This window comes from Chroicocephalus ridibundus, chromosome 9 (assembly GCF_963924245.1).
Source record: "Chroicocephalus ridibundus chromosome 9, bChrRid1.1, whole genome shotgun sequence".
Classification (NCBI taxonomy): domain Eukaryota; kingdom Metazoa; phylum Chordata; class Aves; order Charadriiformes; family Laridae; genus Chroicocephalus; species Chroicocephalus ridibundus.
Window position 1 is genome coordinate 47,850,398 of NC_086292.1, and position 13,578 is coordinate 47,863,975.

At 42.3% G+C, this 13,578-nt stretch overlaps 2 protein-coding genes across 2 annotated transcripts in view; one reads left to right on the top strand and one right to left on the bottom strand.

Moving 5' to 3' along the window:
* Positions 1-8,949, top strand: part of MAP2K1 (mitogen-activated protein kinase kinase 1) — a 39,771-nt gene extending 30,822 nt beyond the window's left edge. The window contains exons 6-11 of the mRNA XM_063345672.1: positions 491-615; positions 3,508-3,715; positions 4,216-4,280; positions 5,981-6,042; positions 7,025-7,070; positions 8,034-8,949. Coding sequence (XP_063201742.1) covers positions 491-615; positions 3,508-3,715; positions 4,216-4,280; positions 5,981-6,042; positions 7,025-7,070; positions 8,034-8,147 — 620 coding nt within the window. The 3' untranslated portion in view covers positions 8,148-8,949. The remainder of the gene's footprint in view (positions 1-490; positions 616-3,507; positions 3,716-4,215; positions 4,281-5,980; positions 6,043-7,024; positions 7,071-8,033) is intronic.
* Positions 8,950-11,655: 2,706 nt separating this feature from the next.
* Positions 11,656-13,578, bottom strand: SNAPC5 (small nuclear RNA activating complex polypeptide 5). Its single transcript, XM_063345673.1, has 3 exons — positions 13,433-13,578; positions 12,845-12,928; positions 11,656-11,834 (listed from the first exon to the last, which is right to left on the bottom strand). Exons 1-3 carry the CDS (start codon positions 13,520-13,522, stop codon positions 11,730-11,732), a joined length of 279 nt encoding a protein of 92 aa, XP_063201743.1. The 5' UTR covers positions 13,523-13,578; the 3' UTR covers positions 11,656-11,729.

The window sequence follows — 13,578 nt, forward strand, 5'->3', positions numbered from 1 at the left end:
TACATATAAAGGCCAAGTTAGGGATGACGGTGTGGCTGCTGTAGTTCATTGACCTTTCTAAAATTAATATGTGGGGCCTCTTTATGGACTATTTCTAGGCAAAAGAGCATCATTAAAGAGGAGTTATGCTGACATACACTTTCAGATTTATCTCAAATATTAGTCATTGCAAGGAGGGTGGAGATGCCCAAACTTAATATTTGAAAGACAAGAAACAGGGTGAAATTGTAACAAAGCTAACAGCCTTTTTGTATTAGTTGTAACTTAAAAAATTTCTCTTCGTTTATCTGTATTTAAATCAAAAGCCTGTAAAATGGCACTGAGTAGGGAACTGAATCTCTTCTATGAGTATTCCCAGAGAAGGGATAGAATTGTGTCGTAGTTAGAAGGGAAACAAAGGGAGTCACATGGTAACTCTCACCTTTCATGTTACTTTCATTGTCAAATTTCCCATTTATCTATTATAAATCATCCATTCATTTTTTTCCAGATGTTAAACCATCTAACATTTTGGTAAACTCTAGAGGTGAAATCAAGCTTTGTGATTTTGGTGTCAGTGGACAACTGATAGACTCTATGGCAAACTCGTTTGTTGGCACACGCTCCTACATGTCTGTAAGTACAGATTTTATAGCTTTGAGTTTACTATACGTTATAGTAGAGTTATCACAAGTCCAGTAATCCAACAAGAAACCAACTATTGCCGTTACTACTGCTGTTCGTAGTTCAGTGCTTCCTGCGTTCCAGGAATATCCCAGTATTGTATGAGATTGGGGGTGGGGGAAAAAAACTGTTGCAAGAAAAGCCAAGCAACTTGGAATGTTTTATAAGAGATGCAAAAGATTACAGAAGAGATGCAATTGCATCTATGTTGCAGAATCCAACTGGTTAATGCATTTGGGTTTTGTATACGCGTGTCTCCAAAAAAGCCCAGTATTTATAGTTTGCCTTCCTTATTAAGTGTGGTTCTCTTTCCACGCCAGCATTTTGCTGTGGTCACTTCTAGGCAAGCTGCTGCCTTGCTAGTGACCCTGCTGTGACTGCTCCCGGAACCCAGCGCGGCTGCAGCAACAGGAGAAAGCATGGGAGTGTGGTGCGGACAAGGCCACGACAGCTAATCTGAGACTGTTTACATATTCCTGTGTATGAGGAATACCTTGAAACTTGCCCTTCAGATAAACTCTTTGCATTATGTGAAAGGCACAGTTAATGGAAATAACAGGTCTCTTATTCTAATGTGCTCGCCTTGTTCAACATACAGCCAGTTAACTCATACAATTGGAGCGCTCAGAGATTCTGTTGTAGGATTGAAACTGTGTGGGCTTAAATTTAAAGGAAAAAAGCATAATAATGCTGCGTCTGCTCAGCATGGGACCTGCATTTCAACATCAAAGGCAGTATTCTCTTTTTTTGTCATTTAATATTGGTAACATACTTGAAATAAAACTGTGACTTATGTTCCCACATACGTTTAGGGGCTGTTGCTAATTAGCAAAAAAAAATTGTCAGCTCCATCTCTTCTGGGCCCTTGACATACTACTGGCTTGTCCTTTTTCTCCTAGTAGAAGGAATGAGACCAAAGTGCTGTCTGCCTTCAGTTTTCTTCAGTCTGTTGATACAGGCTGAGATTTGGCTTTGCTCTCTGTCATCATGTCACAGACCAAGCCATGATGGTGATTTCATCTATTCTTTTTGATACTGTCTGAAGGACCCTTTCTTGCAGTATCTCCCGTAGCATACTTTTTCAAATAATAGCTATAGAATTGTGACATGGCAAACAATGTCTGTTCTACCAAATGAAGGTGTGTATAGTCAACAATGCTTAACTTGAACATATTTTCTAGATTTTAGTTACTTTTGTATAATTAGTACAGTGTGTTTCCTGCTTTTTCTCATCCACTCACTCCTTCCTTTACACTTATATTTTATGATAATTTTTTTGTGTATCTTTGTTTTGGGACATTTTTATCCATTGTCCAGCAATTGTGTAGTTTATCCAGATGGCTTTGGGACTAGCTGAGGTGGGACACCAGAGAAAGCACAAATATAATCTCAGTAAATGTTACAAAACTAATTGAAGAAAACTATCACGCATTATGGGAGAGGGAATACGCTTTACGGTAATACTGCATTCTCACATTCTGTGAGAATAAGTTTCAAATGATACATATTTGTTTCCAAAATATGCATATAGTCAGGCAAGAATCTGCACTGTTTTGGTAAAATAGAGCTTGATTTTTAAAAAGAGAACAGAAAAGTAAAGTGAACGTTTTCTTGGAGAAGTCGTAGTAAAAATGGATCCAAGGATGATGTACATCAGTGTATTAAAAATTGCAGAAACCATATTCAGCTCTCAACATAGTACTGATAAAGCAAGTGCAAAAACTAAGTAAAAGGAGTTGATTAAGAAATAATCGTATGTTTTAGTTCTTTAGGCACAAACAGAAGATGGGTACGCTGCTCAAAACTGAGGATCTTTGGAGCAATGTGACTGGAATATCCAGATATGGTTTTAATCATGATTCAACTGACAAAAAAAATGCCATACCTAAATGGTGTTTGAGTCTCCTAAAGACAATATAAAATGAATTTTTAGCTGAGTCTCTTACCTGCATACATTTTTTTTAATACTTATATTAGCATGTGCATATAATCTGTCCAGAATTTGTTTGTCCCTTTCCAGTTTGTTGTTGTTTTTTTTTCCTGAGAAAAATTTAAGCCTATTGCATTTTTGTTTGTCAGGCCATAATGTGTGAGTGGTTAAGCTGGCAGAGCACATGTTTGTCTTCCTATCTTGTATGTAGTTATCAATCACTGTACCTCCAGGAAAGGTCTGTGGCCTGCATTATACATTATCATTCGATTTGCGTGTTATGTTTTATTATCATTTCAGTGGATTATACAGCTCAACAGTTTATGTAGAAATTATTTGAATATGAATCTAGAGCTGCAGTATGCATGTATATACAAGTCCTTGCTAAATGCATTTCTGCTGTAGGGAGCTATCAGAATGGTATCAGCTGAGAAGTGTCACAAACCACAAGGCTATCGCTAGAGCACCAGGTTGCATTTGGACCCATATAGAATCCATAAAGTTAATTCCCCTCTCCTTCCCAAAGCAGAAAAGCAAGAGCAGCTTCTCAGGGAAACCAGGTGAATCTTCAGTTGCCAATATTAGTTTTGCTTTCTTGCTCTTTAATTATCCCATCATCATTAATAGTTGCAACATTTAGATACTATGCTAAAGAAATAAAATAGCAACATAATAGCATCATTTTTTTAGAAGTCTCTAAGTTTTATTTGCAGTGGTGGTATGCAATGTTTGTGAAACTTCTGGAACTCCAGATGAGATATTTAAAGAAAAAGATCAATAAGTCACTCACTGGAAGATGTCATACTAATAAGTTGCGGTTTCATTCTTCATTTTATCCAGGCTATTGCAAAATGCAATTTTTTTCTTTCTTGTTACAATACTGTCTTCCCTCCCCACTTATTTTTTTTTGGCAGCCGGAAAGACTACAGGGAACTCATTATTCGGTGCAATCAGATATATGGAGTATGGGGTTGTCACTGGTAGAAATGGCTATTGGCAGATACCCGATTCCTCCTCCTGACTCTAAGGAGCTTGAATTAATGTTTGGCTGCCCAGTAGAGGGAGATTCTCCAGTCACCGAGACCTCACCCAGGCAAAGAACACCTGGTCGACCAGTGAGCTGTAAGTTACTATCATCTTTTTCTGGTACCCTTCTCTGTCAGCTTAAAGGTCTTCCTTACCTGATACTGATCTGCATAGTGTGGCTTTAAACTTTAAAAAAATCAGGATTGTATTGGGCACCTGGCTCTGTCTCGCTGTGAGGAAGTATCTGAGTTTGAGAATCAAGGACCAGAGATGCTTTTGTTGATAACTGAGCTGTTCATGAGCACCATTAAGATCCCATTCTGTTGAATTGGTTCATATCTCTAAGATGTGATGCTGATCAAAGTACAGTAGGAAGATTCCCAGTGAAGTTCATGGTTTGGGTCAGACCTGAAAACTATGTCTTCTTGCATGAAAGTATTACCTTGTTGCTGTTCCACTTTTTTTCCTGTAAGTCTACTGGGTGCCAGCAAGTCCACCATGTAAGAACAGAGTATGTGACTGTCAGCTTCTTAAAATACCTCCACCATGGGAGGAGAGTAACACTGTATTTTTCCACTTCTACAATTTCATCTTAGCCTATGGACCAGACAGCAGACCCCCAATGGCAATCTTTGAACTTCTCGATTACATCGTCAATGAGGTAATCAGTTATTTGCACTTGTACTAATACAATTGTAAGCTTTTAAAGCATTCCAGAATTTGAGGGGGTGTGGGGTTACAGTTAGGGTAAGTCATATCTTTCATCTTTTATTGCTGCAGCATGAGAGACATTCTTGTTACGTGTGTTGGCTTGATTTTTAAATTATTCCCGGGAGAATTTTAGTTCATTTCTTTGCATTCTTTAAGTAGGCTTATGGGTTTTCCAGCCTGGATCGTGCAACCTGTTAGGATGGTTAATAGCAAACAGTACAATCAAGCATATACAAAACTGGGCTTTTTCTTCTAGTCTTACAAACAACCTAATTTATAATACTGTATCTTTCAAATAGCTAAGCTACAAGGCTGGTTAATAGAGATTGGTATTTTACAATTGATAATCTGTTTCCAGTATTTTCACAAGTGCTGCTGAAACTCACATGAGTCCACTGCTTGTGTCCTTCAAAAAAAACCCAACCAAAACAAAACCAAAAAGCACGCTGATGCTAGTTGTCATTTGTAGCAGCTGGATAATGTAATTGTTCCAGGTGAATGAACTGTGAAAAAGTGTCTGACGCTTAAAAAGCACAGTTGGTGTCTGGGTCCCTGCAAAGACCAGCATTGCATACGCTACTGTACACGTACTGATAAATTGCTTCTGTTCCTCCTCTGCACGCACAATTCTCCTCTTGCATTACAAACCTATTTTTGCTTATTATATAACACTCCAACATGACAGCACTAACTCTTGGAATAGAGTTAGCGTTGGATTACTTAAGATACTGTGGTCCTGCTCTTAGAGCATCCCTGAGGAGAACAGTTTAAGCTCAAGAGCTGCAGTAGTTGAGAATTTGGCAAGATTATCTTCTGCCGCCTCTGCTGTAGCACAGGCAGTCTTCAGCGTGAGCTGCTACATCCAGCAGTCTGTACGCCCGTGGGTAACTCGGTGCATGCCATGTCTCAGCTCTGTACATACAAGTAACCCAAGTGTAAGTGCTTGCAGGATCCATGGTGTAAGAATGAGAACTTAACTGTGATCCCGTAGCAAATGTCATGGAAAACAAGATGATATTATGCAAGTTTACATAGCTCCTCTTCTTTCTTTATCAGAATTCTTTTTGAATTCAGAACCTGAACAAACTCATTCCCTGGGACAAAATATTTAGATCAAAAGGATTATAGAGCTAATGATGTGCAGGGCATCTTCCCTTCCCCAAACTGGAGATTAGTAGTAAGGAGAATAACATAATGCTAATTACTGCCAGCTGCTCTGAGCCTGCTTTAATGGCAGCTTAAGGCTGTGTTAACCACATTCAGGTCTGTGTATAGAGAGGAAATAAAAACACCCAACACACCCAACAAAAAAACACCATAGAAACTGTCTTGGGTCTGATTAATTACTGAAACACCTAAAATCCAGCAGCTGTGAGTAATAACCAAAATTAGTCAGTAATAAACTCAGCATCTTTGCTTTTATCAATCATATGACAGCATGTCCTTAGTTCATATGCATGGAAGCTGAAGTCTGCCCAACATTTGTTTCAGAGTTCAGCTTTGAAGGAAGGCCTGGGTAGTGCTTGGCATTTACAGCTTTGCCAACATATAGGACATAAAATTGGTAGCTCCCTGAGTAGGTTGTGCATCATCATGTATTAGTTATGCTGAATGACTGCTGATTTTTTTTTTCTTTTTTTCTCCTCCCAGCCACCTCCAAAACTGCCCAATGGTGTTTTTGGTTCTGAATTTCAAGATTTTGTTAACAAATGGTGAGTTGCAAAGAGGCACATTTGGGATCAACCCTGCTGTCTCACTGTATCAAAACTTGGCAGTCAGAGTCCCTACTCATAGGTCCTGGCAAATGTGGAGTAATTTCAATTAGTGTAATCCTCTTCCTCCCAACTGTTAATGTGCTTAAAGCTCACTTTACAGGCACCAGCTTGACAGCATATGCCTCCAAAGAGACCCCCAAAGCTGAGAGAGATTCCTCTCTGTAAAATACAGTCTCTGCTTCTGTGTGCAGCTTGGATTAGTACTTCCTCAGCATTGAAGACACAATAGTCCTTATGGATTCTGATCATACAACGTGCTTCTAAAGGAAGATCCTTACTTTTATGGGTAACCTCTACAGCATTCTGCAGTGCCTGTTCCATAGGATACACCAGTCTTGCAGGCTCCAGATGCTTTTTTCTTTCCCAGTGCTTCGCTGAACCAGTATCAATCACAGCAGTCATTCTCCCATCTATTTACTTTCCCAATAGCACTTCAGTAATACCTGCACTGAACCGGTATATTAAGTGCTAAGGGAGGCAGTTTGAAAACTTAGTTTATTTATTAAAAGCTACATGTATATGTTTACTGTTTCCAAAAGGAAGAACAGTAATGTGATAGCTGTACTTGATGCTGAGCTTGAACAGACTTGGGTAAAAGAAACTTGAGGGATAAAGCAGTTCATATTGTTGAGTTTTCATTTAAATGGGAATTTAATCTCTCCAGCTTTGTTATAGACCCTCACTCCTGCCCCCACTGAACAGTGATACTCGGGATTTCGGACCTAAAACTGTACCTGTGGAGCCTGCAGAAGGGAATTGCTTACAGGCCCAGATCTATGTTTGAGAGGCAGTACATTACCGAATGCTTTTATCTAGAGTGCTGTCTTTCAGACCAAAGCAGTATACCTACATGATATAACTTGATCTTTATTTTAAAAGATAATAGTGTGTAACTTGTGTAATGCTTTTTGTTTCCTAGTTTAATTAAAAATCCTGCTGAGAGAGCTGATTTGAAGCAGCTGATGGTAAGTGAAAGTTCTTAACTTAAACTAAGAGCACCCTTCCAGGCAGGCTGGGCTCCTCAGCTGACCCGAGATCGGGATCAGAGCGTATGGTCTAAGTGTAGCTTGTGGCCCTTGACACAAACAGCTCAAACAGCCTGAGAGGGGGCTGCTCTTCTAATCCAGAGCTCAAGGGGCTGCAGGCTTTTGCACGCTCCTAGAACAGGGACTGTTGAGGGGACCAAAACTGGTGGGTTTTGGAGTCTGCCATTTGATAATTACAATTAGTATATGACCTAATGTGATTAAATTAATTAGCAAAACAGTTCTCTCTTTCTTGGGTTTAGTAGTCAATAATGAAGTATATAGATTATTACTTTTAGGAGGATGAAAGAACAAAATTCCACTTACCTTATGCACTAGTTTAATATACTTTTATCCTCTTATGTGAAACTCAAAATTTGCCCCTCTCTTTTTTCATCATGTGTTTTTTTTTTTTTTTCTACATGAAATGACCTTTTCAGTTTCAGTGAATCTTTTCACGGGCTTAAGTGCAATGCTAGGACTGAAGTACTACTGCAGAAAACAGAGTTTTCCCTGCCCTGATCCTTCTACGCAATCAGGGTGCAAAACGCAATCGGACTCTTTCTATTACAAAAAGCCTTTCTGTGCATGGGTAGGCATTTTCCAGAGTATTATCTCAAGTGGCTGAGTCACACCCTTATTGCATATTGTGGTGTAAGTGTTCTGCAATGGGCACTGTGTAGGCAGTTTTCCTCTGGAATACTTCACAACGTGTGCGTTTCACGTGCTGGTTATTTCAGTAATCCTGCAGAAAAGCTCTCCTGGTCACTTCGTGTGGTTTGCCAGATTTTATAGCTGGCTTGAATACGGAAAGTAAACTGGATTTGTTGTAGTTCGTGTTATTCAGAATTATTATTTAATGGATTGAGTTCTTGAATAATAATATTCTTCTCCTCTGCTCAGATTCATGCTTTCATTAAGAGATCTGAAGCGGAGGAGGTGGATTTTGCGGGGTGGCTTTGTTCAACCATAGGCCTTAACCAACCGAGTACGCCCACGCATGCTGCTGGAGTCTGAATGTGGAAGAGCAAATCCTGTACTGTACATCTGTTAACAACAATGCTATTTTGGTCCTATTTCCTCAGCTTGTACCTGTTCAAACATGTATTTCACCTCTTAAGGAAGAATGTCTTTATAGCATGTGCCAAATGGTTTTAAATTTTGTCATAAACTAATTTGTATTGTATTGGATTACATTTGTTTACTGACCAAAACGTTCAGATGTTTAAGTTACAGTGCTTGCTGACTTTAAGTGAATATGGATATTCTTTCTTAATGAAAATATCACTGGGGGTGTCTGCCCCCAGCTTGTTTGAACTTTATCAAGATTCTTTGTAAATCGTTGGTACTTCAATCATGCTTACCTACTCTCCCATGCAAAAAGGGTTAGGGATGCTCCTAAACTGTATCTGTTGAGCATGCTTTTGCTGCTGCCAAACTGTATCTGAAAGTTAGGCCTAATGGTTCCAATTTTGCTGTTGTTTTAGAGATTTCTCTTTCCAGGTAAAGAAGGCAAGAGCTCTGCATTTCTTGCAATGTACAGGGCGATATTCTAATTGTAGACTTGTTCATATTTCTATATTTATTTTTAAAACGTATCATCGTACTTGGATTTAGTGGTGTATGTCTTTCTAATTGATTTGTAAAAGTTAGTTCTTGGAAGTGTCCTACAGAATCAAGACAAAGATCCAGGCAATTTGCTTTCTTTTAACCTAAAAATTCATGACAACTGTGTTAGTGTCTAAAGTGTACGAAGATCCTTTATTGTTTTATTCTCTCAGATGTTTAGCAATGAATTAATAAATATATTATCAAGTAACTTCTTGAAGCTCTTTTTAAAACTCAAACTCAACAACAAAAAGTTGTTGTTGCATTACACACCCTTTTTCTATGTATTTTTCCACAAGCATGCACCATCCTCAGTTCGGAGAGGTACAAGTTTGCATGTGTAAAACTGCCATTGCAGTGTGTCAATATCCTGTTTACCAGGTTTCTGTGGAATGTCTGAGGGCAGTCTGGCTGCAGAGGCTCTCTCTGGGTAGTGCTCCCACAACCTGTCCAGCCCTCCATGCTCCCTGCAGTGCTGTAACCTGTCATTAACCAAAAGCAATTGTACTACACCCATTTCTTCAGCTTATTTTTCTTCAGACATTCAGCTTCTGGGAGTTACTTGGCAAGCTAGTTGCTGTACAACAGCACAGGGAGAGTCCTCAGCACAAAGTCTTGCTCTCTAACAGCCGCGCTGAGCAGTGCTATAAAAAGTTCAGCTCCTTGGAAGGATGTTTCAGACATGGAAGTGGCTGAAGTTCCTTCCCAAAAGGAATCCAAATCATTCTAGATATGACATTCCACTTGGCCAACAGTATCGAGTATCATCAGAGGGAGAGATAGAATAGTCCTCAACCCATCAGCAGTAGGAAATGACTCATTGACATGTCCAAGGCTTCCTTCAGCTTGTCCTCACTTGACTGTGACTGGTGATAGTGACAAGGCTGTGTGTAATGTTTAATTTAAAATCTGTCCTGAGCTTTATCTGTGAATTACATCCACTAACATACAGAAAAACAACAGTACTTTTTTATAATAGAAAGATTCAGTATGTGAACAGAGATTTAGAGATCTTAAATCCCCTTTTACGTGTTTTCTCCACAGATAGCAATAATTTGAACAACGCAAGCAGGGTTACATGTAGCCAGACACCAGGTAAAGTACTTTATTGCAGCACGCAATTGAACTGGTCTATTTTAAGCAAGCAAGGGAGTCATTTACAAAAGGTAGCAGGCAGAAAGGATATACTTCATATCCACAAAAACTACTCTGAAACATGCTGGGAACAAATTACATTTTTTCCATAGTCAGAGTTACCCTTTGGAGATGAAACCTTAGAGCAACTACTCCAGGATGTGAAGTGCCCTGAACAGGCCGAGCACCGTAACACGGGAGGGGAGGCGAGGGGAGGCTGAGGCTGGCTACTGAACTCCTCACACTCAGACTTTCAAAGAATTAGACTCCAAACTCTAACACTTTCAGCTCAGACATTCTGGGTTTATTTACCTGCGAGTCTTGGGAAAGCTTTGCTAAATCTGCACGCACGTTCTAAGCTCCTTCATTAAGATAGCCAGGATTCTCAAAAACCAATTAGTCTTCAGTGCAGGATGGAGCTACAATTACATTCCAACATCCAGTTTCTATTGCTGCAAACCAAGTAAGAGCCGGATCAACAGTCTCTCCTCAAGCAGTGGCAGGAACTCACTGGAGGTTTAATCGTGTGTTCTGGCCAGCCCTGGGGACACTGGACACTTTTCCAAGTTCCTTTCCTGCTCTTAAAAGCAAACTTCAGCAGAGGATTTATTCTATTTTCTCTGAGTGATGCCAGAGACAGCAACAGCACCTTTAGGTACTAGTTCTGCGATGAACAGCCCTGGATATAACTGACTATTTTCCTGGTGGGACGGTTGACAGAGTGGCTGAGTTAGAATATTACTTCTATTGCTTGTCATCAGCTTAACAGATTTTGTTTCCGTGCTTTAAAACAAGTCTTCAAGAATTGGTTAAATAAGCAGCTGCACCACCCACCGTCTGCCTTCCACAAGGAGAAAGAACATACTGTCTATCGGTAAGAGCAGCACTAGCCTGTTACCGTAGCATTAAAGACATTGTGGAGGGGAATTCACATCACTTTTCATTTTATAACAAGTTCTTAAATTCCTCATACTCCTCCTTGAAGATCACTTAAAAGCAGAAGGTGGACTTGCATTGGTTTATGAAGTTACTGTGAGGGGAAGAAGAAAATAACACTAATTTTAAAATATTAGTTCCTTATTACAGGTAACACGGACCAATTCTTACCATACAATTTGTGGACAAAGAAAAGGCTAGTTGGCTGCTACTCTGAAAGAGCAAGAAGTAGAAAATACTTCGGAGTCAGTACTTAAGTAGAGTGACATTACTTAAGAAGAGCACCAGTAGGTACAAAGAGAGGCCACCGCGTTACTGCGCTCAGAAGTAGGTTGCTGGAGCAGTATCTGCTTCTCCCAGTGCAAGAACATCTTGGTCACATTTACAGGGAGCGTTAAGTCCAGTTTTCCGTGTAACTGAGACCGTAGCAGCTGAAAGCCTGGAGACAATCCTGGCCACATCTTTTCTCACGGTGGATCTTAAAATTCCTGGTTTAAGCAAATGAGGTTGTAATATAATCATTGGTTTAACAACCAGCCTGTAAGGCCTGGTTTTATTTTTCAGCACGAGGAAACAACAGATGAATTATTGCTTTTATTGTATGTGTTAAATTAGTCTGACTTAATTAATGACTTCTCTCATCCACCTATGAAGATGTAGTAAGCTAGATTAAGTTCTAAATGTGGAATGGATTATGCTACATATTTGTGCAGCAAATTTTCATTCTCTAAACATCTAAGTCAAGATGTGCCAAGCTTGTGACATTCATGTATTCAAGGGTAACTTCCTTAGACTCCAAGACTTGGTCTTGCATATCATAAAGTTCGTATCCATATACAGGACAAAATGAAAATTGGTGAATTTTATATAAATGAAGAAATTCCTGAGTCTGTATTAAAAAGCATCTCTCATTTTTTTCTCTCAAGAATCGGATTCCTCCTCTTCCTCCTCCTCTTCATGATCTTGAAGGCTCAGGTGTAATTCGGTTTGATTGATAGCGGCCTCGTTGTCCATCTGCCCGAGAGTCTGTCGCAATACAAAAGTTTATCATCTTGCTAATTATCAAGCCAGGCAGCGACACAGAATGCTTCTCAAACCACTATTAAAACTGTGCAGTCACAGTGTCTTTTAGAAATCTCAGTACTAGACCGAGCCCATCAGAGGGACCAGCACCAGTTAGTCCTCCAGAGAAGAGTTTCAATTAGTTTGGACTGACCATATGCTTAGCAAAAAGTTGAGAGGATAACCGTACCGCCATGCCCTTCCGTCGGCTGGACAAACCGGCACGTCCCCATTAACAGTATCAGACAGAATGCTTAATAATTGGTGAACTGATGCTGCGCCAATATAAAGCAGGTATTTCCCAGCCTCCCTGGAAACAACATGCTGCTTTCAGGGATGGGAAAAGGTGAAAAACCTTGAGACCTAAAACGGCAACTGGGGGGACAGATTTTACAGCTGAGCCATTCTGCTAATGAACAGCATAAAGAAGATCAACGTCAAGAACTCTGGATGAAAAGGGCCACGAAGATGCTCCAAGGGCTGGAGCCCCTCTGCTGTGAGGACAGGCTGAGAGAGCTGGAGGGGTTCAGCCTGGAGAAGAGAAGGCTCCGGGGAGACCTTCCAGCCCCTTCCAGTCCCTAAAGGGGGGCTACAGGAAGGACAGGGAGGGACTCTGGAGCAGGGAGTGTAATGATAGGACTAATGGTTTCAAACTGAAGGAGGGGAGATTTAGATTGCATATTAGGAAGAAATTCTTTACTGTGAGGGCGGTGAGCCCCTGGCCCAGTTGCCCAGAGAAGCTGTGGCTGCCCCATCCCTGGAGGGGTTCAAGGCCAGGCTGGACGGGGCTTGGAGCAACCTGGGCTGGTGTGAGGTGTCCCTGCCCAGGGCAGGGGGTGCCACTGGGGGGGCTTTAAGGTCCCTTCCAACCCGAGCCGTTCTGTGATTCTATAAAAACCGCCCACAGAAAGACCTCCGCCCGCCCGAAGGAGCGCCCCGCTCCTCTCCCGCTCCCCGCCCCGGCCGCCCCTTACGCCGTGAGGCTCCTCCGCGGGGGCGGCGGCGGCCGCGGCCTCCTCTCCGGCGCGGATCATGGACTGCAGCGCCAGCTCCTCCACCTGCAAACCAGCAACACAACGGCCTCTCCAGTCAGCTGTCACACGGGCATTAAATCGTTCTGAGCAATCAGCCACAGCAACAGCAAAGCGTTTAAAACCTTCGGCTTCAAGGCGCAGCAGGACAGCGACGACCCCGCTCCGGCCGCGTTTTCCGCGGCCGCCTTCAGCGCAGCGGGTGTTTGGTGAAATTATCGCAGAGCAGGAACGAAAAGGCCGCGGGAACAACCACCGCCCCCCCTCCACACACACACACACCCCCCCACGGCCGCGCCCAGGCGGCGGGGGGCCGCTCGCTCCCAACCGCGGAGCGCTTCAAGCCTCAAAACACAAAAGAGAACAGGGAAGAGGGACGGGCGGACCCGGCCCTGCCGCTGCCCGCGCTCCCGCACCCGCCCGCCGCGGGTCCGGCGCACCCCCCACCCCCGCCCGCTGCGGGGGTACCGGCCCGGCCCGGCCCCAGCCGCCCCCCGGAGGTCCCCGGGCCGTCCCCCCGCCGCCGCTGACCCTGAGGCGGGTGAGCTGGTCGTGCAGCGCCGCCTTCACCCGCAGCAGCGTCTCCTCCTCCTTGCGCAGCTCCTGCAGGCGGCTCAGCATCCTCCGCCGCCCGCCCGACGCCGCCGCCACAGCGCCCCCTGCAGCGCGGGCGGACC

Bases quoted from the DNA above. Each gene is read 5' to 3' on its own strand.
- SNAPC5 (XM_063345673.1), bottom strand. From the start codon at position 13,522: ATGCTGAGCCGCCTGCAGGAGCTGCGCAAGGAGGAGGAGACGCTGCTG. The intron at 12,929-13,432 runs GTCAGCGGCGGC...GCTGGTTTGCAG, and splicing joins ACCAGCTCACCCGCCTCAGG to GTGGAGGAGCTGGCGCTGCA. The intron at 11,835-12,844 runs GTAAGGGGCGGC...GTATTGCGACAG, and splicing joins CCGCGGAGGAGCCTCACGGC to ACTCTCGGGCAGATGGACAA.